We start from the raw sequence: 27960 nt of genomic DNA, 5'->3' as shown, positions 1-27960 counted from the left end.
TCACTACATCGCAGCCATTTTGAGCAGTGGTATCTCGAACTTGTATCGCTCCACTTGTCTCTGTGATCTTTGTTCTGCGGCGACTGCCTTTTGTTTTCATTCTTCTAATTTTTAGATTAAAAGTTTTCATGGTGTTATCTGACATTAATTATTTGCTCTCTTCCACCTATTACTTCAAGGGCCATATCTTACGCCTTGTGAAGATTGAAATCTTTAAAACTGATATACTAAAGTCCATTTTCTTTAAAGTGTGCAAGAGTAAGTAACAATTATCAATTTATTTTTATACATATAGGTACATAAAATATTATATTTAGATTAAATAATTCGTATTATGTGAGATAAAAATTGTTAACACCACAATTAAACAGGTACTATATGTTTGAGAACTTTGAAATAATAATTCAGCTACATTAAAAAATGTTCGAATTTTGTAAATACATACATTTTATCGGGCGTTTAATAAATATCTCGTTACGAACAAGGTTTTAATAAAATATAATTATTTCTGTCTATCTACGCGTTTATTAAGTTTTATGACATGGTTCTAAACATATATTTTTAATATTTCCAGCGTGTCAAGGGAATATGGCTTCAATACCACCATCAGCATTTTCTGCGGGTCGGATTCGCGAAACGCAGCACAATATGAAAGTTTCAAACTTAAAGACAGGAGCGGATCCACCTAAATACTTTAATACTAAACGTAAGATACTTATTCAAATTTATAAAATACCAATAATTATGACATTAAAAATGCTTATCAAAAAGTATTATCGAAAATTAACGAGAGGTGATCGAAGAAGTTGGAAGAACAAAACAAGTTCTACTGATGTCACATAAGTTCATGTCACGGCTAAAGATGATAACGGTAACAAAAAAAAAAAAATATTTACGTTTACGTTCGCTGAAATAATAATAAAAAAAATTAATTTCACAAAAAATTCCATACTTATTTAGGATATGAATTTTTACAAAGTACCTAGTAATATTTAGAACTAGCACTAGAGACATTACTTGCAAATTTTATTAACAGAATATAGAAAATATAAAATTTACGTACTTTAGGTTTGGATCTCATCTATCAAAACACATGCAAATAACTAATATTGTTGTTATTTTCAGTTATGGAACTTTCTCCATTAAAATACAACAGCAAGCTGATGAACAGCATCTGGGGTTTCTACAATCGCTATTCCCCACATAATGTCAAGAAAATCAATGACGCTATTCCCTTCAATGCGGAATTGCAGCAGTGAGTAAATTCGTTTATAAATAGGTACATTACTTGAGGAAAAATAAAAATAAAAAGTTAAACTAATCATCTAAAATCTGTTTTCCTTACTTCATAATGAATGTTCGAAGTTATTATTAATTCAGTAAGCACAGTGCGTGTACAAGACTATTATAAATTTTTAGATCGATCAGTACGAAATCAGAATTACAATTAACCTCGTCCTGCCCAGGCGCTTAATTTCTAACTTGCTAAATATGCCCATTGTCATTCCTAAAGGACAATATATTTCTAAGCGTTCCTGCCCAGAATAACTTTCGATGATTTTTGCAACTTCACGTGAAATATTTTATTTATTATTTTTTTGGGATACAAGGGCACTGTGGTTTACTGATTCTTGTGGGAATTAGGTCGATATCTTTTGTTCTTTTAAAAGGACATTGGGCAATCCTATATATGCTTTTTGTCAATTTTAGAGAACATTGGGTACATTAAAATAAAACTTTGTAAGATAAATATAATTAAACTTTTATTGAATTTAATAATTCAGTTTTAGGGAATGTGAGAGGAACATGGTGTGAAGAATCACGTCCGCCATCGAAAAGGGAGGATCCTCCAACCAGACGTGATGTTTAGTCTGGTGGGCTACTGGCCCAACGGTTGTTGTCGGGATCTTGTATATATACTTAATCACTTTGAAAACTCTGATAGCGCGATGTAGCATACGTTAGTTTTCTCTAATTACGTAGTTTGTAGTCGTTCGTATTTCGCGCGATAGATGTCGCCACACAGTCTTCACAGAGATCCATCATAGTACTCATATAATAAATCTAATCACAGCCTTCTCCTTAAATTCTAAATAATTCTTTTGTCTTTTCCACGAAAATTGTATACAATTCCTCATCAAAGTACTGCTTCAAATAATTAACTTTAGAATATTGTTCGGTATCATTTGGCACATAAGACGGCTCTAATATATTGAGTGTTTTTGTTTGAAATTGCTGTTCCAACCATACTTTTTTAAGGGATCTTGACGACGACGGCACACTGACTACTGACCTTCCTCGTTCACGAGACCGACCTGCAGACGATCCTCGTACTGCTATTCCGCAGTCACTTCTCCCTCTTTCAGTCGAATAGTTAACTTCTTCTTCAGATTCCGAGGAATCGCTGTCGCTTACCGATTGTCTTTCCCGTGCTAGATTATATTCTGGATCTCCACAGTCATCATCTGAAGGTATGAAGTCACCTATGTCTGAATTATCTAGTAAACTTTCAATATCAGTGTCCCTCAAGTCTATAACAATAACAAGTATTATGAACTAAATGTACCCGATGGGATTTTAAAAGGACATAATACAATTTTTAATTTGTAAAAAAATTAAAATAAAAAGAAACTAAGATTTTTTTTTATTTTTGTGTTACCCACATTAGGAATTCTAAACATTTTGAATATCATATCAAAAATTGACCGCTCCAGCGGGGTTCGAACCCGCGTCTCCGACTTACCGTGTCGGCGCTCTAGCCAATTAAGCTATGGAACGATGCACCCGCTGCAGATTTTCATTGTAATATGAAACTTTGAATAGTTACGGGTTTCTGTAAAGAGCTCACTATAGACGGCGCCACGGTTCGCTTAAACCGAAATTAAAAATTATCATATCGAAAATTTCGCTCGAGCGGGTGCATCGTTCCATGGCTTAATTGGCTAGAGCGCCGACACGGTAAGTCGGAGACGCGGGTTCGAACCCCGCTGGAGCGGTCAATTTTTGATATGATATTCAAAATGTTTAGAATTCCTAATGTGGGTAACACAAAAAAAAAAAAAAAATCTTAGATATTAAAAATAGCACGGTGTCGTCTCCTGTCAAAGATTTTCATTGTAATATGAAACTTTGAATAGTTACGGGTTTCTGTAAAGAGCTCACTATAGACGGCGCCACGGTTCGCTTAAACCGAAATTAAAAATTATCATATCGAAAATTTCGCTCGAGCGGGTGCATCGTTCCATAGCTTAATTGGCTAGAGCGCCGACACGGTAAGTCGGAGACGCGGGTTCGAACCCCGCTGGAGCGGTCAATTTTTGATATGATATTCAAAATGTTTAGAATTCCTAATGTGGGTAACACAAAAATAAAAAATAAAATCTTAGATATTAAAAATAGCACGGTGTCGTCTCCTGTCAAAGATTTTCATTGTAATATGAAACTTTGAATAGTTACGGGTTTCTGTAAAGAGCTCACTATAGACGGCGCCACGGTTCGCTTAAACCGAAATTAAAAATTATCATATCGAAAATTTCGCTCGAGCGGGTGCATCGTTCCATAGCTTAATTGGCTAGAGCGCCGACACGGTAAGTCGGAGACGCGGGTTCGAACCCCGCTGGAGCGGTCAATTTTTGATATGATATTCAAAATGTTTAGAATTCCTAATGTGGGTAACACAAAAATAAAAAAAAAATCTTAGATATTAAAAATAGCACGGTGTCGTCTCCTGTCAAAGATTTTCATTGTAATATGAAACTTTGAATAGTTACGGGTTTCTGTAAAGAGCTCACTATAGACGGCGCCACGGTTCGCTTAAACCGAAATTAAAAATTATCATATCGAAAATTTAGCTCGAGCGGGTGCATCGTTCCATAGCTTAATTGGCTAGAGCGCCGACACGGTAAGTCGGAGACGCGGGTTCGAACCCCGCTGGAGCGGTCAATTTTTGATATGATATTCAAAATGTTTAAAAAGAAACTACTAAAATATTACGTAAGGTAACGACACCAGTCATGGACAGTATAAGCGATATTTTTTTATTTTTGCTTTGTAATTTCTTTATTTTTCAATTTACATTGTTTGGGATTTGGAGGTAAACGAAAAGCTCTTTTCTCAATTAGTATTCAATATTTAATTTCAGTTTAGTATTCAGTACAATAAAATACTTAAGATAAAAAACACTCTTACTTAGACACCATTAATGGACTGTAATAATCCAGTGTAGGACCCCCAATTATGGACATTATCTACTAGATCGTTCAATAAGTCCCGAGACTAACCTGGAAATGGCGCATATATTAAAAACTCTTTTGATTTTTAAAAAGTACTGGCTATCAATACAAGAATATGTGTCAAATTTTTAAAAATGGAACAATAAAATTATTGATTTTGAAACATTTAAGTGACGCTACGGTTGTAATTTCGATGCAATGGAAAAAAACGAGTTTCGCGTGTTGATAAAACATTGTTTTTTAATGGGAAAAAATACCGTTGAAGCACAGCAATGGCTTATAAAATGTTATGCAGGATCAGCTCCCTCTAAAGCAACCATTTGTCGGTGGTATGCCGACTTCAAACGCGGTCGCATGGACACCAATGATGGGGAACGCTCAGGTCGTCCAAATGAAGCAGTGACTCAACAAAATATTAACCAAGTCCTCAAAATCGTATTGGAAGATCGGAAGGTAAAAGTGCGAGAGATAGCCGAGATAGTGAAGATTTCAGCTGGTAGTGTTTTCACTATTTTACATAAAAATTTGGCCATGAAAAAGCTTTTTTCTAAGTGGGTGCCGCGTTTGCTTACAACTAATCAAAAGGAACAACGTATCAATGATTCAGAGCGATTTTTGGCGCTGATGAATCATAGTAAAAAGGATTTTTTACTTCGGTATGTAACAATGGATGAAACCTGGATATACCATTTCACTCCGAAATCCAATCGGCAGGCAGCGGAGTGGAGAGCGGCTGGTGAAAGCCGCCCGAAGCGTCCAAAGACTCAGAAATCGGCCGGTAAGGTTATGGCATCTATATTTTGGGATGCGCATGGAATACTTTTCATCGACTACCTTGAAAAGGGGCAAAATATAAATAGTGACTATCACATGTGCTTATTGGAGCGATTGAAGTACGAAATTGCGGATAAACGGCCTCACATGAACAAAAAGAAAGTGGTGTTTCACCAGGACAACGCGCAAAATTAACGAATTGGGCTTCGAATTGCTTCCTCATCCCCCTTATTCGCCAGACTTGGCCCCCAGCGATTACTGGCTGTTTGCAGACCTCAAAAAAATGCTTCAGGGTAAGAAATTTGACTCAAATAGTGAAGTTATCGCAGCAACGGAGGCTTATTTTGAAGCCAAAGACAAATCGTTCTACACACATGGGATATAAAAGTTAGAAAAGCGTTGGAGGGACTGTATCGCTCTTGGAGGAGACTATGTTGATGAATAAAAATTAATTTTATAAAAAAGACCTTTTTTTAGTACTTAGTCTCGGGACTTATTGAACCACGTGTTAATTATGAACAACCATCAATGGACAATAATAATCCAGTGTAGGACCCCGAATTATGAACGGCTAATTATGGAAATATGATCAAGTAAAGGACAAAGTATTCGTTATTAACTGTGCTATGTTATTTGAATAATAACAATCGAACATTATTATTAATATCAGTTTAATATATCGAGACAATATTCGAAAACCGCTCCGTGATAGTTGCGGAAATAGTTTGAGGTAAATTTTCATCCAAATAGTATTTGTTTTAGCCCAAATTATATATAACGATAGATCTTTATTCGGAAGCAGGTCCTCGACGTTAGCTCGGTATACAGTACAGTCTGGTGAATAACTTCAATTTTTCATTTGTAAAAAAGCTTTGTATTTCTGATTCCAAGGTGTTTATAAACTGGTTTGTCCTGTGAATTTTGTTTTCTAATGCTGATGAGGAAACAGTGGTACGATTTTGTGAACTTCTTATAACAAATTACGATTGCCGACACCAAATGACACCGCGTAACTAACAACCGTTGTGGCTGCAATCAAAATGTCCGTTGGCTATCAAAAACAGTTGGTATGACAGCTAAAATATTAGTACAACTGATCGGTTTTGATATTTGAAGAAAAAAAAATCGCGTTTGCTTAATTTTGGAGGTCAATTCAAAAAATGTCCATGACTGGTCCGCGTCCAACATAGGCGCCATTACCTTACTTGGGTTATGTAACTATTAAACTCAAGATTTAAAAAGTTATTGCTCACTAAAAATCTATGATTACACTGAAAAAAAATGGATAAATCTTACCTCTACGTGGACGACCTTCCATCTTGACCATGTGGACTGATACTAACGTAAGGTATTTTGTCTATGTAATCCAAAATGGATGCTCCGTCATTGACAACAATCCAACCATGTAGTAAAATTGCAATAAAGAGGCAATCGAGAATAATATGCGCGAAATTCGAATTTGTCATTTATAAATGACACTGGGCAGAAATACGAGTCTAGACGTGGGTTATAACAAGTGAAACATGTTACCTGTTATATCTGTTACTGTTATGAAAAAAATAACAGATATCAATACCTGTTATAAAATAACACTCTGTTATTTAAGTTTATGCGGATAACGAATTTTGTTCTTGTAAATTGTAAACTAAACAATTCCCTTCATAAACCGACTTCCAAAAAAGGAGGAGGTTCTCAATTCGATTGTATTTTTTTTAATGTATTACCTCAGAACTTTTCACTGGGTAGACCGATTTCGATGATTCACTCACTTTTTTATTGAAAGACATTTTTATGCCTAAATAGTTAAAAAATTTACACCTAAACCTAAGTCCTAACAAATAATATGAAAACAAACTAACTATACACTATTTTTAATCGAAATCTAAACTATACATACAATGAATATAAACACTAACTAAATATTACTAACTAACAACACTAACTAACTATTAAACTAATTTAAAAAACAAGGAATACAAGAATCTTAAAATTTCACCTATCACTTCCAAAATTCAAAACGCTTTGTAATTCGTTCGATTATGAAATTTTAATAAAGAGGGAATTTCAAAAATTAAACATTATCAATCATAATCACAACTGAATATCATTCTTATTTCTCATGTCGTAAAGTTGAATTTACAAGGTTATTGACAAATCATGTCAAACCGGGATGAGCTAACGTTTGGATACCTACACAGTATAATTTCAAGCGAGTGACACACATATTTTATTTAACAATGTTTAGCTATTAAAATACTTGTAAATAAAAAAATAATTGTAAATATAAAATACTAGGTGTTTCTCTATTTTGCAAGGCGCGATACTAAGGAGCTAGAGTGTGATAAGAAATGTTATAAGATTTCGAGAAATAACAGACTGCTAATAACAGTTGCGGTAACAAATAACAATAGTATTTGATATTTATGTATGTGTTATTTAATGTTATTTTAGATAACAGTTATTTCAAATTCAGAATAACAGTTGTTATTTGTTACTTTCAAATACCTGTTATTTTTATCTGGTCCAATAAATACGCCTCACGTCTAAATACGACCTTTCACTTTTGTAAGCTTGGGCAGGACGTGTGAAGTATATTTTGTGATTTAAAAAGAACTATGGGCAAGACGAGGTTATGACCGTTATAAAAATGCTTTTAATAGGAATAGGATACACTTAGAGAACGGAGACGCAATAATTGAGTCAATTTTTAAATATTATCTATCAGTAACAATCCCTACAAGTAAAAAAACATATTTGAAGCAATGTACTACGGAAATCCATTAATAAGTATTATAAATTAAGTTCATTTATTTTAAATGGAATTCATTTTATATTTCAGGTCTGCTGTCAATTCCCCGATCAAAAATGAAACTACCATTACCTTACCGACCGCTAATCTTGATAACGTCTGGGCATCCTTTAATGCTTCACAATCTCAATGATATTGTATTCAATACTAACACATTCATATAAATCACTAACTTTTCAAATTTCATGTTAAGGAAAATATATGTTATAAGGGTGACTTTGACACTTTCATTTACCAAAGTTAAGTTAGTAATTTTTTTAAATAATTAATCCAGCAACCACAATATAGTCCACAATAGTAACTTTTCTCTTTATATATATTATATATATTATATATATATATATATATATATATATATATATATATATATATATATATATATATATATATATATATATATATATTTTTTGTTATTGTAAATTTGTTTTGAGTATAATTAATGCTTTTTCCATCTGGTGCTGATCTTAGTTTATTTTAGGTAATTATTTTTAATGTGTTTTATTTTATCCTCTCTTGCAGGAGTGGTGAGTTATTACATTACTGTTGTGCTTTGAGTTGTAATAAAGTATATTTTTTATTTATTATTCTTATTGTATATTTATTATATTTAATTTTACGTGTTGTTAATCATATATTATTCGTCCCAATACGTTATATATGGATACTAATTATATATACGATCTTGATGATAGTTTTTTCTCATGTTCTTCATCCAGCAGTTTTAAAAGTGTAAACAGTATATTTTCTTCGCCTTATACATTATGTGATCAACTATCGTCGGTATTCTGTGATTATCGCTCTTTTCTAAATGTAGTGCATATTAATGCACAAAGTGTTCCCAGCCATTATTCAGATATACTGGCATCCTTCAGTAGTGATTCTATTGATGCGATCTTAATTTCAGAATCATTTTTAAAACCATCTCTCCTATCTAAGCAATTCGCAATACCAGGATATGTACTGATTCGCAATGACAGAGTTGATAAGGGGGGCGGAGGGGTGGCTATCTATCTTCGTTCTGAAATTAAGTATACGGTCGTCGACACGTCTCCTTCAACTTATTCAGAATCAGCTGAACACCTAGCTGTTGAATTATTTTTACACCATAGCAAACTATTACTTACAGTCTTTTATTGCCCGAATCTCAATATTGATTATTTTAATGGATTTGATACTATCCTTAACAATTACCGCACCATTTACCAGCATGTCATTATAATGGGTGATTTCAACACTTGTCTAATGAAAGATAACCTTCGTGCTCGTAAACTACGTGCCTTACTATCATCTTACAATCTTCATCTCTTACCCACTGCTGCGACTCATCATTTTCCTGATTGCACCCCTTCTCTGTTAGATTTAATGATTGTATCTTCAACTGATAATGTTCCAGTTCATGGCCAACTTTCCGCTTCATTTTCTTATCACGATCTACTTTTCCTGTCCTATCGTGTGCGTCCCCCTCGTAAACGTATACCTCAAGTAATCTTTCGACGTAGCTACAAGAATATTAACCAGGAGGCGCTGGAAAGTGATGCTTCGAATATTGATTGGTCTGATGTATTGAGTGGCATCAGTATCGACGAAAAAGTTAAAAGCCTTAATGCGAAGATTTTAGACCTTTATGATCGACATGCACCACTTAAAAGAACCAAAGTCAAGCATAATCCCGCTCCCTGGCTTTCCGATACTATCAAGGAGCAAATGGCATTAAGAGATCGCGCTAAAAGGAAATTCAAAATTTGTCCTTCCGGAAGTAATCTCCAAAAATTCAAAACTCTTCGTAATCGATGCAACCGTCTTTGTCGTGCCGCCAAACGTCAATATTTTCACTCTTCTCTCCAAAATAGAAGTACTTCAAACGTGTGGAAATTTCTTAAGTCCGTGGGTATCGGTAAATCACCTACCCTTTCACCTAGCGATTTTGACTTAGATGCTCTCAACAATTTTTTTTCCCATTCTCCTACGAGACTGTGTTCTAACGTCAAAAAAGGCACTCTAAAATATTTATCAGAATTACCATTGTCCAATACTCCTTTCTCCTTTACACCTATAACTGATTCAGATATTAAAACTGCAGTCCTTTCAATTTCATCGCAGGCCGCTGGCAATGACAAGTTATGTTTGAAAATGATTACGCTGATTCTTCCATTCTTAGTACCGATTCTTAACCATATTTTTAACTACTCTCTTACCACTAGTACCTTTCCGAAAGCCTGGAAACAAGTGAATGTTATTCCTTTGCCTAAAGTTACCAATCCTTCTTCTTTAGCTAATTTCCGACCTATTTCCATATTGCCTACTCTCTCAAAAGTTTTTGAATGCATTGTCCGCAAGCAGTTCTCTTTCTTTTTATACTCTAATGATCTTCTCAATTCACATCAATCTGGCTTTCGTCCAGGCCATAGCACAACTTCGGCTCTTATCAACGTAACTGATGATATTCGCTTAGCCATGGAGAACAAATCGCTTACAATCCTTATACTTATTGATTTTAGTAATGTAGTATCCTTCTTGGCGTACTAAAATCTATCAATACTTCTTTATCCGCGTTAGCGTGGTTTGAATCTTATCTTCGGAATCGTTCACAGCGTGTTCAAGTAAATACATCGTATTCCAACTGGTGTAACCTTACTGTGGGAGTTCCCCAAGGTGGCGTACTTTACCCTCTTCTTTTTTCAGTTTTTATTGACTCGATCACTAAGGTCATATCTTCCAAATACCACTTATATGCTGATGATCTGCAAATTTATCGCCATTGTAAGTTACATGATGTCGCGTCTGCTATTATCTCCATCAATGATGATCTAAGGCGTATTACTGAATGGGCTGATAGTTTCGGTCTTACTGTTAACCCGGGAAAGACTAAAGCATTAATCGTAGGTAGTAAACGCATTCGCTCTCGACTTGATATAGCTGAACTACCCCCTATTACCGTCGACGGCGTTCCTATTACTTTTTCCGACTCGGCTAAGAACTTAGGTGTTGTTTTTGACTCCAATCTTAACTGGGATGCTTATATCAATGAGATCAGTCGTAAGGTATACTTTTCGCTCCATTCTCTAAAAGCACTACAAAATTTTTTACCCTTCAAGACTAAAGTTTCTCTTGTGCAAACTCTCATACATCCGATCATTGATTACGCCGATGTCACTTGCTTAGATACCACCGAAGAATTGCTTAACAGACTTGAGCGACTACAAAATTTATGCTTGCGTTTCATTTTCGGCTTAAAAAAATATGATCATGTAAGTCACTTTCGTAAACAGCTTCAATGGCTACCTATTCGCCATCGTAGAAATTTTAGAATACTTTGTTTCCTTTTTAAGACTCTTTTTAATCCTCGTTCTCCTTCGTATCTACGGGACCGCTTTTCTTTCTCTCACGACGATGATTCTCCGTGCAGATCACTTAAACGTTCTCTTCTTCAGATGCCCACCCACCGTACCGATTTTTATTCTTACTCCTTTACTGTACATTCCGTTAGACTTTGGAATTCCCTACCATATGAAATTCGCGATTGCAAAACACTATCGCTATTTAAGAAAAGAGTGAGAAAATTCTACCTTAATCAATCCTAGTCTAAAATCGATTTAATTAAGTGTCCTTATGCGTATTGGAATTTATTATCGTATGTATTATATTATGTATCGTATATGTGTATGCGTGTATGTATAAGTATCGTATTATTTGTATCTACGTGTGTATAAATTATTATGTATTTATTTATATATTGTATAATTATGTATTTATATTATATTTTTATTATCTATATGTTTAGATTGTACACGCTAATTTTGCGACTGTTTTATAAGTTTCCTGTAGCAGGACTACTGGAAGAGATTCCATCATGGGATAAGTAGTGCCTTTGTACCAGCATTGTTTATAAGAGCTATTTCCTTTTGCTTTCCTAGTGTACATAAATTGTTAAATAAATAAATAAATAAATAAATAGTCCAAGTCCACTCGTCCTAGTAGAGAATAGAAAAACGATAACGTGCGATAAAGCTCCTTCACGTGACTCATTTAAGAGGCAAGTTAACGGGTTCTTCTTAGCCAAAATTTAAACTAATTTAGTGAACTCAATAAACACTGTAATTGTGTTTTGATTATTATTGACGTCAGCTTATTAAGTATTATGTATGTATGTATGTATGTATGCATGTATGTATGTATGCATGTATGTATGTCTGTATGTATATTTTTTTTTCTTGCGTGAGGAGGAAAAAATCTTTCAAAGACTACGCCGTGAGAGATGGTGGTCGGTAGTGTGGGATTTCCACCCACTAAAAAACCCCCTTGCTCTCCAGCCTCTGATCCCTGCGGTACCGCCGTTAGGCATTACTTCGCAGGGGGAGAAACCAGCTGCCGCTCTTTCTTCGGGTACGTAAGATCTTATATCTCTTTTTAGCTACTGTCTTTTGCTCTCTCTCTTTCTATGGAACGCAAGTCGGTGAGGACCTCTGTAACAAACGTACTTATAGCGTTCCAAGCAGCCTCGGTGGACAACATTGCCTCCACTACAGTCTCTGGTTGGATTCTCCAGCCGAGGATACTATCCAGTTTATCACGCTGAGGGTTGTACCGCGGACACATAAAGAAAACGTGCTCCGCATCTTCAATGACTCCCAGGCAAGATCCGGAGAATCATCGTGTTTGAAGCGATGGAGGTAAGCCCGAAAGCAGCCATGTCCCGATAACATCTGTGTAAGGTAGTAGTTGACCTCGCCATGACTCCGGTTCAGCCAAATGTCGATACTCGGTATGAGACGGTGCGTCCACCTACCCTTTACTGCGGCATCCCATTGTTGTTGCCATCGGGTTATGCTGTTCCGCCGCTCTTCAGTTCTGAGCTCCTCAGCGCTCAGTGTGGTTGACCTCTTCTGTTGGTATAGGGTTCGTCTTTCCTCGACTAGAACTTTAAGGGGTAAAGTTCCGGAGATGACAGACACTGCTTCCTCTGAAACTGTGCGGAAGGCACTGGCCACTCGTAAGGCGCCCCGACGGTACACCGGTCCAGCCTTTCTCCATGACTCCTGGGTGTCTAGTGCTTCCGCCCAAATGGATACCCCATATGTGAGCACTGATGTGACCATTAGTAGCCTCCTACTCTGCTTTGGGCCTCCGATGTTAGGCATCAGCCGTACCAGGCTAGCAACCAGTGTCGATGCTTTGGCACTCACGTGTTCGACTTGTTGCTAAGTAAGTTACTGTAAGTTGAGTCGGGCATCAACCATCACTCCCAGATATCGGATATAAGGTTGCGATGTGATTTCTTGCTCGCCGACTTTCAGCGTAATCGTTTCCACCACTTTTCTGCTGGTGATTAGAACAGCTTCAGTCTTCTGTTTTGCTAGTTGCAGGTTCATTGACTCCATCCACCGGTCAATTTGCTCGAAGGTGATACCCAACATATGGTTCATCTCATCAAGGTGTTTGGCGACGATCACTACGGCTACGTTGTCTGCATACGCTACAAGTTTGACGCTTCTTGGAAACGGTAGTCTCAGGAGCCCGTCATACATGACGTTCCACAGCAGTGAGCCAAGAACCGAACCCTGCGGCACACCTCCAGTGATACGATACTCTCTTGGGCCGTCCTTCGTGTCGTATCTTAGGACTCTAGTCGTGAAGTAGCTTGCTACGATTCTGCGAAGATATCCTGGGACACTTTTTTCTTCGAGGGCTCGCATAATGAAGTCCCAGTTGGCAGAGTTGAAAGCGTTTCTGATATCTAATGCGGCTACCAGGCAATACTTCTTCGTGCCACCCTTCCATCTGGTACCTGCGATTGCCTCCTTGGCCGTGTCAACTACCAGCTTGATCGCGTCCGATCTTCCGAAACCCATACTGGTTGTCGGCCAAAAGCGGATCGACAACTGCTTCTATTCTTTGATGTACTATACGCTCGAATATCGTACCGGCTGTATCTAACATACAAAGTATGGTATGATGACGGTTCTTCCGGCGGCCTTTTCCTCTTAGGGAGAAGCACTAGTCGTTGCTGTTTCCACTTCCGAGGAAAAGTCCTTTTCATAAGGCATGTGTCGTAGACGCCCAGAAATAATGCTGGCGCTGCTTTTATAGCTGTTGTTTGTTAAAGCAATATTAAGGATACCGTCCAATCCCGGCGCTCTATCATTTCCTACACGATTGCAAGCCTCCATCAGTTCTTTCTCCGTTACACGTGGAATGTCCCGCAGTTCACCCTGAGCTATCAGATAAATTCCTGTTGCTGTGGGAACAGCGCGGTCACGATCTTCTTTAAGAGTTGTGGACACGTAGGTGGCGGCATTGGCTGGCTTTTCAGGTGAGTCATGACCACTTTGTACGGTCTTCCCCAGGGATCCCTCTCCAATGTATGAGAATCGGCTAACATCTATTTTTCAGACCCGTAAGTTATATGGGGGGATTAAGAGGGTTTATAGCATATATGACAAATCTTTGGCGTGGTCAGCTAGTTATGTATAAAAATTTAAGCCCACGGAAGGTTTTAATAATAAAAAAAAAATTAAAAACAAAAATTTATTTATTTAATTTTTACTATTAACTTTTGACAGAACGAAGTCTGTACGGGCAGCTACACACACCGGCATATTTAGCGGAACATAAAATAAAGGTTTGATATCAGTATCATATAAGGTTGCTGGCTGGTTTATACGTCATTTAATTTAAAAAGAAATATTTTCAAATTAAGAATACAACTGAACATCACATTTTATGCAATTGTTTTAATTTTATTCAAATACACCTTATCTGGAGCGAACTTCGAGTATTTCTTCCTTCTGAGTTTGATTTAATATTTCATTGAGATACTGATTTTTGTTAGTTTTTTTTAATCGCTTATCTTTTTGGAGTTGAGGGCTGAATTATGCCTGACTGAGCCCCAACGGAGATTGCCAGGGCACTCGAAATGCGAAGAAATGGTCAAACCTACAGAGTGATATCCAGAGATCTTCGTCGACCAGTTTCAACGATCTATCGCAGTATCCAACGATTCAGGGAGACCGGTACTTATGTGAGAAGAGCAGGACAAGGCAGAAAAAGATGCACTTCGAGTAGGGATGATCGTTTTTGCTCAGGAACATCGACTTTGGAACGCGTACCAATGGAGTAAGGTATTGTTTAGTGCTGAGTGCAGAATTCTCTTAAATCAAATTGATGGCAGGCAAAGAATATACAGACGCAAAGGAGAACGATACATTCAGACAAATTTTGAAACTACAGTTGCATACGGTGGTGGATCAATAATGGTTTGGGTGGGCATTTGTTTGAGAGCTCGCACAGAACTGGTAGTGATTGACAGAGGGAGTCTGGCTGCAGACCGCTATATCAGAGAAGTTTTAGAAGAAAATGTCGTACCGTTTGCCCCATTTATCGGTGACGATTTTGTTTTTATGCAGGATAATGCTCGGCCGCATACCGCTCGGGTAACTCAAGCTTATCTTAATGATATGAATATCACTGTTATGGGGTGGCCGGCGAGATCAACAGATATAAACCTAATAGAGCACGTTTGGGACTTGCTAAAAAGAAAAGTTAAGTCCAGAATTCCAGCTCCTGTCAACGTGGGTGAACTGCGAATCGCCCTAGTTGAGGAATGGCGGAGACTATCCCAGGAGACCATCGATAATATCATTCTCAGTACGCCTAGACGGGTAGAAACTTTAATAAGAGCACGTAGAGGAAATACGAGACATTAATCAACATTTTTATAATTTAATTAAATGTTATTTTAATATTAATTTTCACTTTTCCCGGTTACATGAAAAGTGCAAAAATGTACCATTTTTCACAAATAGCCTTTACTCGCAAAATCTGTTCTTAATGTGATCTCATTTTAAGAAAAACAAATGAAACTTTAAATAACAAAAGAAGTGTAGTAAGTAGATTTTAAAATAAAACCACATTTTTTTAAATTATGGACCTTTTTTTTTGTTCCGCTAAATATGCCGGTGTGTTTAGTTAAATTTAAAAAAATCAAATCATTAGACCCATTGAATCAATAAAAATAGCAAAGAGATTAGACGATGACGCTACACCTTATTGGAACACTTAGTTTCATAGTTCACAACAAAACAAAAGCGTTCCACAATGAGAAGGCACCGTAGCCTTCTCTTCTCGCTTCAGCCTTGTAATATCCCAATACTGGCATAGGCCTCTTTTTCCATGTAGGAGAAGGATCAGAGCTTAATCCACCACGCTGCTCCAATGCGGGTTAGCGGATATATTCCCTACTATGAGTAACAATTGCTATCAGGTACATGATAACAACCGGGACCGACGGCTTAACGTGCTCTCCGAGGCACGGTGGGCAGAACCACAAGGACTGCACAAACACCTAGACCACGGCAAACACATGTATGGCCAATACAAATGTTTGTCATGTGCGGGATCATCGAACCCGCAACTGCCAGAACAACAGGCACAATCCATGGCGTGCAATCCATGAGCGTTGCGCCAACGCGGCGTCTCTTCTAATTGATTATAATTATATTACTTTAATAGTTTGCAGAGCTGTAATGTTCTATGCTGATATGCGCATTGTTAAAAGTCTAACATCAACAATACGACATCCAATAATAAGATTAATAAGTCCTGAGAAACATGGTTGGTGACTGATAAATAAGCTATATCCGTAGTATTGTATACTGCCGTGTTACAAAATTAATCAGATTTTTATGAATTTAAAAGGATTTTTGGGCACTACGGCTGCAAATTCAATAATAACGGATTGATTTTCTCTGGAAATAATCTTAGATAATCGGCCTTGCTATGGCGCATTGCAAAAATTTTGTAGCCACAACTGATTCTTTTTTTCAAATACTTAAAAATAAAAAATAGTGTACTCGAATTTTTTGTGATAAAGTTTGTAAAGCTGACCACATAAACGTTGTTTCGCCATATATGTTATAAGCCCTAAGGGGGCTTCCCCCCCCCCCCCCTTATAAGTTAGGGGTATGAAAAATAGATATTGTTCGATTCTCAGACCTACCCGATATGCACACAAAATTTTATGAGAATCGGTCAAGCCGTTCATTTCGTGTCACGATGTATAAACTCTGTTTGAAACCAGATAAACTTAATTTGACCTGGTAGTTAGCGTTACTATCGGTATGCAACTCCGAAACTACTGAACCAATTTTTATCAAATTTCATAAGCTCTCAATCGGACCCAGTAGGTGGCGCTGCTATCGGTACGTAAGCAATCAAATTTGGTAGCTGTTTTCCGGGCAGTACAACGTCTGCCGGGTCCGCAAGTTTATTATAACATTTTGCACCAATCAGAGAGCAATTCATGTACCGACGACGAGTTAGTCACGTGTATTTGTTTATAGTCGTTCGTTTGGTTCGTGCATTCGTATTACAATTGTTTCATCTTTAATTAAATAACTTTCCACCATACAACTCGCAATAACGCAATTGACAATTTATTTTTTTATTTGGGAGGAATCTAACGGACATTGACTTATGCCTCAAAATGGTCACAGAACGGAATCAGCTTACCCCTACTCCACGTAGTCTTTTTTGCCCTACACCTAGAGTGTTCTTTAGAAGCCAGAGGCGCGAGGGCGCGGAAGGAGAGCAGCTCCCGCCCGCTGTAACAAAACACAGACACCCGGGTGAGCCGGAGCTGCGCAGGGAAGCGTTACGCAAGGGTGAAGAGGCTGCACCTTTCGAAGCGCCGGAGACGTCACGCAACGATATTTCAATACACAAATTAATTTGTCAAAAATAAAGTATTTTATTTTATCTGCCTCAATAGTTTCTGGGTAATATTAGTGGCCATAATTTACTATTTGATGGGAATTTTAGCTAAATTTTAACATCAATTAATGTGGGATGAATTACATTTTAATAATATCATATAATAATATTTTAGAAGTTTATTGCTTGAATGCATGCTACAAATTCAAATGCTAAAAAACAAAGAGCAACACGGAGGGGAGTAGCCATGTACAGGCGTTCCCCTCTGTCAAGGTATAAGGCTAAATGGCCATATGCAAACAATAAAACTAGTTGCAGCCGCACTGATCACTAGACTAAATCTAGTTGCGCGATTGAATCAACGTCGTTCAAAAAATGCCAAATTGTTCTGTTTTTTGCTGCAAAAAAAGATTTGCCACGTCAAATTTACTAAAACATGGCGTTACCTTTCATACGTAAGTATTTTTTAATCACATTATTACTTGTATGCATCTTTTAAACCTTTTTTAAACTTAAAAATTACAAATATTATCGTTCGTGTTGACTCGATTTGTTTACCAACACAGGCCGCTCGCCCGCATACAATATGCGGATCCGTCGAGCGACTGATCGGAGTCTATTTTCGAGAAGTCACTGTCGCCGAGCGATAGTGTTGTTACCGGTTTGTTTGTAGATGGTTATCGATAAAAACGGCAAAGGCAAAAGAGGAGACAGACATTTTTGAGATTTTGATTTATTTAAAATATTATATTGCTAGCTTTTTTTAATAAACATAGTTATATAATAAAATTGCATTAAATTAAATATAATACACGTATTATGACAATTACTATATTACGTATATTAATACATTTTACTAGAATTACTTAATGTGAATTTCCACCATAATGTTTTATATAAAAATTTGGCAGGTTTTCTTAAAATCCAAATTTAAGGGATACATGGAAAAAAATGGTAATAACAGATTAACCTGGACGCCCACAAAAAATAGTGTAATTTGTTCAGATCATATCAATACAATTATGTAGTATGTTACATTTTTGTATATATATATAAATATTATTATCTTTTATTTTATTTATTTTTTCTTTGGTGTTTTTTTTTTATATTTTTTTTTCTTCTTAATGAATACTTCCTGCACTGTTTGCCTCGCTATATGAAACACTTACTCATGACCATGGGTTGACTGGAGTCTGGAAGAAATCTCTTTCAGAGATAAGTCCACCTTTGCCATAAACCTTTCTATTATTTTATGTTTTATATCTATTTTTTGAGTGCAATAAAGTATATAATAAATAATAAATAAATAATAAATAAATATTTACACAATACATACACGGTCGTCTGTTCCTAAAGTAATCAACTTAATGCTTGTGTTATAGGTTACAGCCGACTGGTATATAGCTACATATTTTTTTTTCGATAAACATACTTATAAATAATACATATATAAATATATAAATAAATATTTATATTGACAGACTCGGGGTGGGAATCGAACCTACAACCCTCGGAGCAGAAAGCAGGGTCACTACAAACTGCGCCAACGGGCTAGTCATGATATGTCATATGTCAAATAAATAAATAAATACCACTAACTTTCAAGTGTTGGCGAACAATAGAAGGATTAGTCGAGGGCACCAAACCAACACTAACGCCACACTGTTTTTTTGTCTCATGTACAAGGTAATCAAGATATGGTTCACCTTAGTCATAGTAGTGAAATGAAGCTTAGATTTATCAACTTTGAAAATTAACAATGTCCATCCTTTCAGAGTCATCAACAAATCATTCAATCTAGCAGATGACAAGCTATCATCTTATGATGCCATTAGTGTTACGCTCCCTACTCCCGATTCGTTGACATCACCGTGTACATCATCAACTCCTCAAAATGTATGTTAACTTTAAATCGTTTATTGTAGACTAGCATTGTTTGGCACAACAACGTATTGTGACATAATTATAATAGTTAGACATAGGCTGTCGCGACACTTTTTAACTGACTTCCAAAAAGGGGAGGTTCTCAATCTAACTGTATTTTTTTATGTATGTTACTTCAGAACTTTTGACTGGGTGAACCGATTTTGATGATTTTTAATTTAACAGAAAGCTGGTGTTTATCACGTGGTCGCGTTTAAATTTCATCGAGATCTGATAACAACATTTTGAGTAACCTTTGATAACGCGTATATATTATGTATATTGTATTACTTGTCGATGTAATTGAAGTCAGTTTTGTTTTCGTTTGCGAGCAAATACAATTATTGTAGATAATGATGTGTTGTACAAAGTCTTACTACATTATGTATTTCTATTATCATTAGTTTTTGCAGCGTACGCAATGTAAGGAATTTTTTAGGTTATTTTTTTATCCCCTGGGTTACATTATTGGAGTTTTAGTAAGGATCCCTAATATTTTTGAAAATATAGTATAACCTATGTCGCTCAAGGATAGTGTAGCTTCTCAACGGTGAAATAATTTTTTGAATCGGTCCAGTAGTTTCGGAGCCTATTCAATGCTAACAAACAAACAATCAAATCTTTACTCTTTATAATCGTTTATTTTACATGAAGATGTTTGATTTGTAGTATATAATAAATTAAGTCTATTTTTATAATAACATCTTACCTTTGTATCATTTTAAAAACCTTATTTCCCTAACCGAGTACTTGAATTTATCGATAATGGATATCGACAGTTGTTACAACCACGGCTGTAGGCAACTTGTCAGTGTAGTTGCGGCGTGTCATTATACTGTAATGACACAGAATGTATCTATGTGTGTGTGAAAAATGTAAGTGTGATTTTAATTTAGTATGTGTGAGTTTCGTAGTGACAGACGATTATTTTTGTGTGGGAATTAGATAAAGTGTGCATGTGTGTAATTTCCCCCCGCAAAAAATGACAGAAAGTTTTGTATCGGTAGCAGACGCAAAGGCTACTCCCCTCCGTGTTGCTCTATGCTAAAAAAATAACCACCATGCTAAGTTGTATTTAGAGTGGCTTACATAGAAGACAACTAGTAGCTGAGATTACTATCTCATTCAGAGTAGATTTTTAGAGGCAAATAATGCTATTAAAAATAAGTATGTTTAATTAGTACTCTTTAAATTTGTTAAGGCTCCAGTACACAATTGTCTATGATGGGCCTTGCTTTGCAATGGGCACCTGTAGGCTATTATCACTTGGTGTTGCCTGGCGAAGTACTTGGAATGGACGTGGAAGTAATTAAGGCCGCAGCTATTTATTTATTTACACCTTTCAAGTATTATGTGTACCGCAATAAATTTATAATAAAATGGCGCATATATAATTTAATTAGTGAACATTAAAATAAATAACCTAAAAAATATTGATTTATTTAATAAAAAATAGTTTGGTTAGCGGTCGGTGACGAACTGAACAATGGGGGACTGCGTGAACAATACAGGCCACGCTTCTATCAAGCAACGAATCCTTTAAAATGTGCCAAAAGAACCGACAACGTTACGATTGCGCGCCAGGATTTACAAGTGCTCGCCATCCTATACCATTACCCACTGTGCACAGTGGCCTTTACTAGTCTTATAAATCTAAAAACTTATTAATAAATTCGAGGTAGTAAGGCACATACTTTATCTTGGCCCATTGTAGGTATACTAGGACCAATTCAAAAACTTAACTAAGTAAATGAACTTACATTTTTTTAATCCATTTCTCATTTAAAACTTGAGAAAGAAACCAGAAGGACGTATATCAAAGCAGATTAAAGCATTTTAGCAAGTTATTGGAAGAGGATACAATTAAGTACCTATATGAGTAACTTTACAAATCCGGGTAATTTGATAAAAATAAAAGATTTATTTTAAATCTGACCTGCTCTTATTACATGTTCAGTTTATGAGCAACAATATCCAGGATACACGTGATCACATTACGGCCAAAATCATTAACGCCCAATCGCCCGTAGCATTCATCAGCCCTTAGCAGAGGGATAAACAACATCTCTTTACATCGCATTCGGGGAAGGGATTGAAGCTAAAAATTGCCGCTAGTCTTCGATAAACATATCATAATTATTATAATATATTTAATTACAAACAATATACAGGAGAGGATCAGCAGGCCTAGCATGCGTACAACGAGATATCTCTTGACGAGAGAGAGAGATAATGTCTACATCCAGTATTTTCTCGATTACCCTAACATGCGCACTACGAGAGACAAAATTCTCTTCCGAAGACTTCGCCTTGTCGAGTAGAGAAAATTGTGCTGCCCTTACAAAAAAATATACCATTTTTTTATAATGAAAAATATAAACACTAACTAAATATTACTAAATAACAACACTAACTAACTAACTATTAAACTAATTTAAAAAACAAGAAATACAAGAATTTTAAAATTTCGCCTATCACTTCCAAAATTCAAAACACTTTGTAATTCGTTCGATTATGAAATTTTAATAAAGAAGGAATTTCAAAAATTAAACATTATCAACCATAATCACAACTGAATATCATTCTTATTTCTTATGTCGTAAAGTTGAATTTACAAGGTTATTGACCAATCGTGCCAAACCGGGATGAACCAACGTTTGGATTCACAGTATAATTTCAAACGAGTGACACATGTTTTATTTAACAATGTTCTCGGCCTTTTGGCTAAGATAAAAAGTGTATATCTAATTTAAAAAATCTAATATGGAAAATAAAACGCCGTAAGTAAATGAATTTAATTATATATGTAAAGCAATATGCTCGTGTTGTGCTTTATATCTTGTCGCACATTAGATAATTGTAATTCTATCACGCATTGTTTTAGAATAAGAAGCAACAGGGCGCAAATACGTTTTTTGTGCCATTATATGGCACACTTCACTCGACTTTTCGCGTTTCCCGCTCTTCGTATACCGAAATTATATAATTATAATAGGGAAACGCCATGGTATACAAAAAATAGGCACCCGGTTTTATTTATTTTTTATTTATCGTCTTTCTCGTCGCAGGACGCATTGCGACGAGAAAGACGATCATGTCGAATGACGAAGATGTGTCCTGCCTGTGTTAACATACGGAGCCGAGACGTGGACACTGACCAAGGAACTGGTCCACAAGTTTAAAGTCGCTCAACGTGCAATGGAACGGGCTATGCTTGGGGTCTCTCTCAAAGACAGGATTAGAAATGAGACTATCCGCGAGAGAACGAAGGTAACCGACATAGCCCACAGAATTAGCAAGTTGAAGTGGCAGTGGGCTGGTCATCTGTGTCGCAGGACCGATGGCCGTTGGAGTAGACGGGTCCTAGAGTGGAGACCGCGTCTTGGCAAACGCAGTGTGGGACGTCCTCTGGCCCGTTGGACCGACGATCTACGTAAGATTGCCGGTGTAGGCTGGATGAGGATTGCGGAAGACCGGGATGTGTGGCGCGAACTTGGGGAGGCCTATGTCCAGCAGTGGACTGCGATAGGCTGAAGTGATGTCTTTCTCGTCGATAATATTGAAGACGAGAAGTTTCTCTTCCTAAAACGTCAAAATTCGACAAAATTACGATGTCATGTTAGCTTCCGTAGAGATAAATATCACAGATCACTAAAATTTAATGATTATCTCTTCTATTGACGTAACGAGAAGAGTATCACGTGCACGCATGTTAGCTACTGTAGACATAGAGAGATAATACGAGAAAAGGGGTAGACAACATTTTGTCGTGGCGCGCATGCTAGGCCTGCAGCCGGCCTAGCATGCTTACAACGAGATATCTCTTGACGAGAGAGAGAGATAATGTCTACATCGAGTATTTTCTCGATTACCCTAACATGCGCACTACGAGAGACAAAATTCTCTTCCGAAGACTTCGCCTTGTCGAGTAGAGAAACATTATCAACCATAATCACAACTGAATATCATTCTTATTTCTTATGTCGTAAAGTTGAATTTACAAGGTTATTGACCAATTTCAAACGAGTGACACATGTTTTATTTAACAATGTTCTCGGCCTTTTGGCTAAGATAAAAAGTGTATATCTAATTTAAAAAATCTAATATGGAAAATAAAACGGCGTAAGTAAATGAATTTAATTATATATGTAAAACAATATGCTCGTGTTGTGCTTTATATCTTGTCGCACATTAGATAATTCTAATTCTATCACGCATTATTTTATTTTATTTTTTAATATTTAAAATTTTTTGAATTTTTGAATTTTTTTTTGATTATTGATTTTACTTTTATTATATTTAATTTTATTTTTAGTTATTGATTTTTTTAATATAATTTTGTTTTGTTTTTTATTCTGAATGTTGTCTTGTCTTGTTGTACTAACCCAATATGGACTTATACTTTGGTCTGAAATAAAGTATTATTATTATTATTTAGAATAAGAAGCAACAGGGCGCAAATACGTTTTTTGTGTCATTATATGGCACACTTCACTCGACTTTTCGCATTTCCCGCTCTTCGTATACCGAAATTATATAATTATAATAGGGAAACGCCATGGTATACAAAAAATAGGCACCCGGTTTTATTTATTTTTTATTTATCGTCTTTCTCGTCGATAATATTGAAGACGAGAAGTTTCTCTTCCTAAAACGACAAAATTCGACAAAATTACGATGTCATGTTAGCTTCCGTAGAGATAAATATCACAGATCACTAAAATTTAATGATTATCTCTTTTTGACGTAACGAGAAGAGTATCGCGTGCACGCATGTTAGCTACTGTAGACATAGAGAGATAATACGAGAAAAGGGGTAGACAAAATTTTGTCGTGGCGCGCATGCTAGGCCTGCAGGGGTAGGATCGACAACGTGTTTCCCTTCTAACATTTTTAATTTTTTGTAAACTTATACTTGGAATGGTTAAATTACTTTTATATTATTATCTAACTAACCCTAGTGTAAGTAAGCTCAACTCTTACTCATTTACAGACAAACATAAACACAAACTTGACTCAACAAATGTATTATTTATTTACTTTACCCATTTAAATATTTTCTACACAGCTAAATTACATATACAAAAACATACTCTAATACTCACAATACATAGTTTAAATAAATTACTTAGATGCATATTTAAAGTTGCATTAGGCTCAATTATAATATATTTCAATTCTTTTATACACGTATATATATGTTTGCATGGTCGACACGTAAACATTTTTACATATTATATTACTTTCGTAAATATGCAAAATTACATTATTATAATTATGTGTCAAGTACCATACGTGCATGAATGAAATTTTTCATATGTACTTATTGATATTTAGGGGAACACCGGGCAAGACGGGGTGGTGGGCAAGACGGGGTGGTGGGCAAGACGGGGTATCGGGCTTTTCAGGTGATTTAAATTAATCAATCTCATTCGCTCTGCCATCTCGTTACTGGCCGCCACGACAGCTCTTAGTCACACGAGTGCTAACACGGCGGCTATTCATTTGTTTTAGTTATCGTCAAAAAGTAGATTTCGTTTGTTCGTATTAAAATTTCTTATATATACGTTTCGTAGTGCATGAAACTTGTATTTGGTGAATTTTAAGCGGCACCTCGGTTCATCCTATCTACAGTACACTGCAGTAACAGGTAATAGCTTGTTTTGTTATGAAACATTATTCAAATTTTTTGTTGTTTGAATATTAATTTTGAAACGAATCAACGGGCAAGATGGGGTATCAGATACCCCATCTTGCCTGACACGATTTTGATTATTTATATTTTTTTTTATATATTGTTTTATGATGGTTTATATTTAAAAAGGTCATAATATAATTATAAAAGAAACTCAGGGAGAGGAAAATGGTCAAGGGAAGCACCGAATAAGGCGATAGAAGTTGTTTTGAAGCGAAAAATGGGATATATGTTGACTGCAAAATCTTTCTTAGTCCCACAAACTACATTGGAATAAAAAGGTAAAAAAGGCTAAAAAAGAATGTAAAGGTACCTTTGAGTACCAGTATTTTCGCAAAAAGAAGAAGAAGAGGATGAGCTTGATGGATTATTTACTAGACATAGAAAGAGGTTTTTTTTAACTGTAGATACTGTGGCAGCACCTCTTACAACAACAGCAACGAGCACTGCAATTGTTGTTACAGATCCTGCTAGTTCAACAGTTGTGACAACGAGTACAACTGAAATTAACACATATTTAAATTTGAGTCCTTCCCCTAGATTTTCTTATTGGCCTAATTTAGTGCATTAGCCAGCCCAAAGCAACTATTGCCTCTTCCAGTGACCAAGAAGACATTAAAAGTGACAAAAAAAAAACGCGGTAAAACTACTAAAAAGAGGTAGAAAAAAGGAGCGAAAACATAAAAAGGAAGAGAAACAAAACCTATTTCAAGACTAAAGCCACAAAGAAATATAATCTAAAGAAACGTATTAGACAGTCGTCTTCTGAAAAGAGTGATGTTGAAACCGAAAACACTCCATGCCTATATTCTACAGGGTTATATTTCGACTCCAAGAAAGGTTGGATTGCTTATTCTTCTTGTGGTAAATGGTTACATTATGGCTGCGCAGTGGTGGATGATAATGATGCCGAAGCAACATTCATTTGCGAGTTCTGCACTCCTGAATAGTCGAGAGAATGGCTATACCCCATCTTGCCCATTAGGCCCGCCCCATCTTACCCGACCTATCGGGCATGTCGGTGATATGTCATATTTTACATTTTGTTATATTATTAACAATTCTATGGTGCTGTGTTCCTGATTTAAATTTAATATGTAAGATTGATAACTACAAGCCTGATTAAGAATAAATATGCTTATGAAACCATGAACCCCTTCGATTTCTGAAGCTTTAAACCTTAACTACCCCATCTTGCCCGGTGTTCCCCTACCCACCATATGTTGATCAAAAGTGTTTTAACATGTTGGACGGCTTAAACTTGATTCAAGAACTAGACGATAAACAGCCTACTTTTTCAGTAAAATGTAGTATAGTATCTTTTGAAAAGTATATTGGCTGTTCATATATTAACTCATTAAAGATCCTCACTCAAAATATAAGAAGTATATACAAGAATCTTGACGATTTACAAATAACGTTATCGCAGTTACCTTATGAAGTAGATGTTTTAATACTCACAGAATGTTGGTTAAACTTAGAAAAACCAGTACCACAACTTACCAACTATACTTCTGCTTACACAACTAAATTGCTGAATCAAAGTGATGGGGTAGTCGTCTACATAAAAAAGAATCTACATTCTAAAATTGAAGAGCTTAACCTATCTGATGCTACAGGTCTTCAAATAAGTATCTCGAAATATGTGATATGAGGTATTTATCGTTCTCCGTCACATACTTGTGCGGAGAACTTCATATATTCATTGCATAAACACCTTGATTCTATTTCTAACTCTAAAAACGTTATGATATTAGGAGATATAAACATAAATTTAATTGCCACATCCACTGAAAAGTCTCAGGAACGTTATAATAGATTAAAATATTTGGATATATTGTCTTCACATGGTCTCTTACCTGGTCATACTCTCCCTACACGTGAAAATAGTTGCCTTGATCATGTTTTGGTGAAACACGATTGTACCCCTAGTTCAATTTTAGTAGCCGTTTTAAATACTACAGTAACGGATCATAATATGGTTATTCTTAATATCAATAAAGTAAGAATTAAAGATACACATAAAAAGTACAAAAAGGTAGTGGATTATGATAAGGTATATCAAAAACTTATAACCTCAGATGTGTCTAATCTTAACTCATATAATAATCCTAATTTATTTGCGATGCGACTTATTGAAATGGTTAGGTTAGCTATAGCTGAAAATTCACAAACTGTACCCATTTCGAATAAATCTAGAATACTTAAGCTTAGAAACTGTATGCATAATAAGCTGAGATCCAATCCGTATAATGTAATCTTAAAAACTACTTATATTCGTTATCGTAACTTTTGTACTAACCTAATCAGAAAACTCAAACGAAATTATAATAAAAGTAAAATTGAAGAAAATATTAAAAACCCAAAAAAGTTATGGTCTACCGTGAATGACATTGTTCAATACAAAGCTAATAAAGCTTCGAATATAGAATTGTTAAACATAACTGCATTACCCCAAACTTCAGTCAATTACATTAATACCTACTTCATTAATATTGGTAAAAACTTAGCTGAGTCTATAAATAAACGGGTTGGGACCTCATTAAATAATATTACCATTGCTGGTGCACAATCAGCTAGTTTATCCTCTTTTATCTTGCTTGATACCGATCCGGGTGAGGTTTTCCGCATTCTTATGGGTCTGGATTCGAATAGTGCCAGGTGCACTATTTGAATCCAGACCCATAAGAATGCGGAAATGCGGTGGGACGGTATCACAACAAAATTTATAAAGAACGCTAGAGACTTTTTTGTCCCACACATAACAACTTTGACTAATGTCTGCTTCCGTGCTGGTATTTTTCCTACAATACTTAAAC

The 27960-nt window shown here is 35.9% G+C and overlaps 2 protein-coding genes across 4 annotated transcripts; one reads left to right on the top strand and one right to left on the bottom strand.

Annotated features, from left to right (window-relative positions):
• The first annotated feature begins 8 nt into the window (after positions 1-8).
• Positions 9-8031, top strand: LOC123660316. The gene is made up of 4 exons (XM_045595417.1): positions 9-258; positions 575-706; positions 1126-1255; positions 7846-8031. Exons 1-4 carry the CDS (start codon positions 129-131, stop codon positions 7946-7948), a joined length of 495 nt encoding a protein of 164 aa, XP_045451373.1. The 5' UTR covers positions 9-128; the 3' UTR covers positions 7949-8031.
• LOC123660317 lies at positions 1963-6379 on the bottom strand. 3 transcript variants are annotated; one of them, XM_045595421.1, is made up of 2 exons: positions 6303-6379; positions 1963-2465 (listed from the first exon to the last, which is right to left on the bottom strand). In XM_045595421.1, the coding sequence occupies exons 1-2, from the start codon at positions 6331-6333 to the stop codon at positions 2083-2085; spliced, it is 414 nt and encodes a 137-aa protein (XP_045451377.1). In that variant the 5' UTR covers positions 6334-6379; the 3' UTR covers positions 1963-2082. The 3 variants fall into 3 exon arrangements, with proteins under 3 accessions (XP_045451377.1, XP_045451375.1, XP_045451376.1); XM_045595419.1 differs by having other exon boundaries at positions 1963-2489; positions 6303-6340; XM_045595420.1 differs by having other exon boundaries at positions 1963-2483; positions 6303-6340.
• Positions 8032-27960: the final 19929 nt, after the last annotated feature.

The sequence above is a fragment of the Melitaea cinxia genome, chromosome 15 (genome assembly GCF_905220565.1).
Source record: "Melitaea cinxia chromosome 15, ilMelCinx1.1, whole genome shotgun sequence".
Classification (NCBI taxonomy): domain Eukaryota; kingdom Metazoa; phylum Arthropoda; class Insecta; order Lepidoptera; family Nymphalidae; genus Melitaea; species Melitaea cinxia.
Note: the sequence above shows the minus strand (reverse complement) of the source record. Positions and strands in the feature narration are given on the sequence as shown.

Bases quoted from the DNA above. Each gene is read 5' to 3' on its own strand.
- LOC123660316 (XM_045595417.1), top strand. From the start codon at position 129: ATGGTGTTATCTGACATTAATTATTTGCTCTCTTCCACCTATTACTTC. The intron at 259-574 runs GTAAGTAACAAT...TAATATTTCCAG, and splicing joins TTTCTTTAAAGTGTGCAAGA to CGTGTCAAGGGAATATGGCT. The intron at 707-1,125 runs GTAAGATACTTA...TGTTATTTTCAG, and splicing joins TAAATACTTTAATACTAAAC to TTATGGAACTTTCTCCATTA.
- LOC123660317 (XM_045595419.1), bottom strand. From the start codon at position 6,333: ATGGTCAAGATGGAAGGTCGTCCACGTAGAG. The intron at 2,490-6,302 runs GTAAGATTTATC...TAGATAATTCAG, and splicing joins GGAAGGTCGTCCACGTAGAG to ACATAGGTGACTTCATACCT.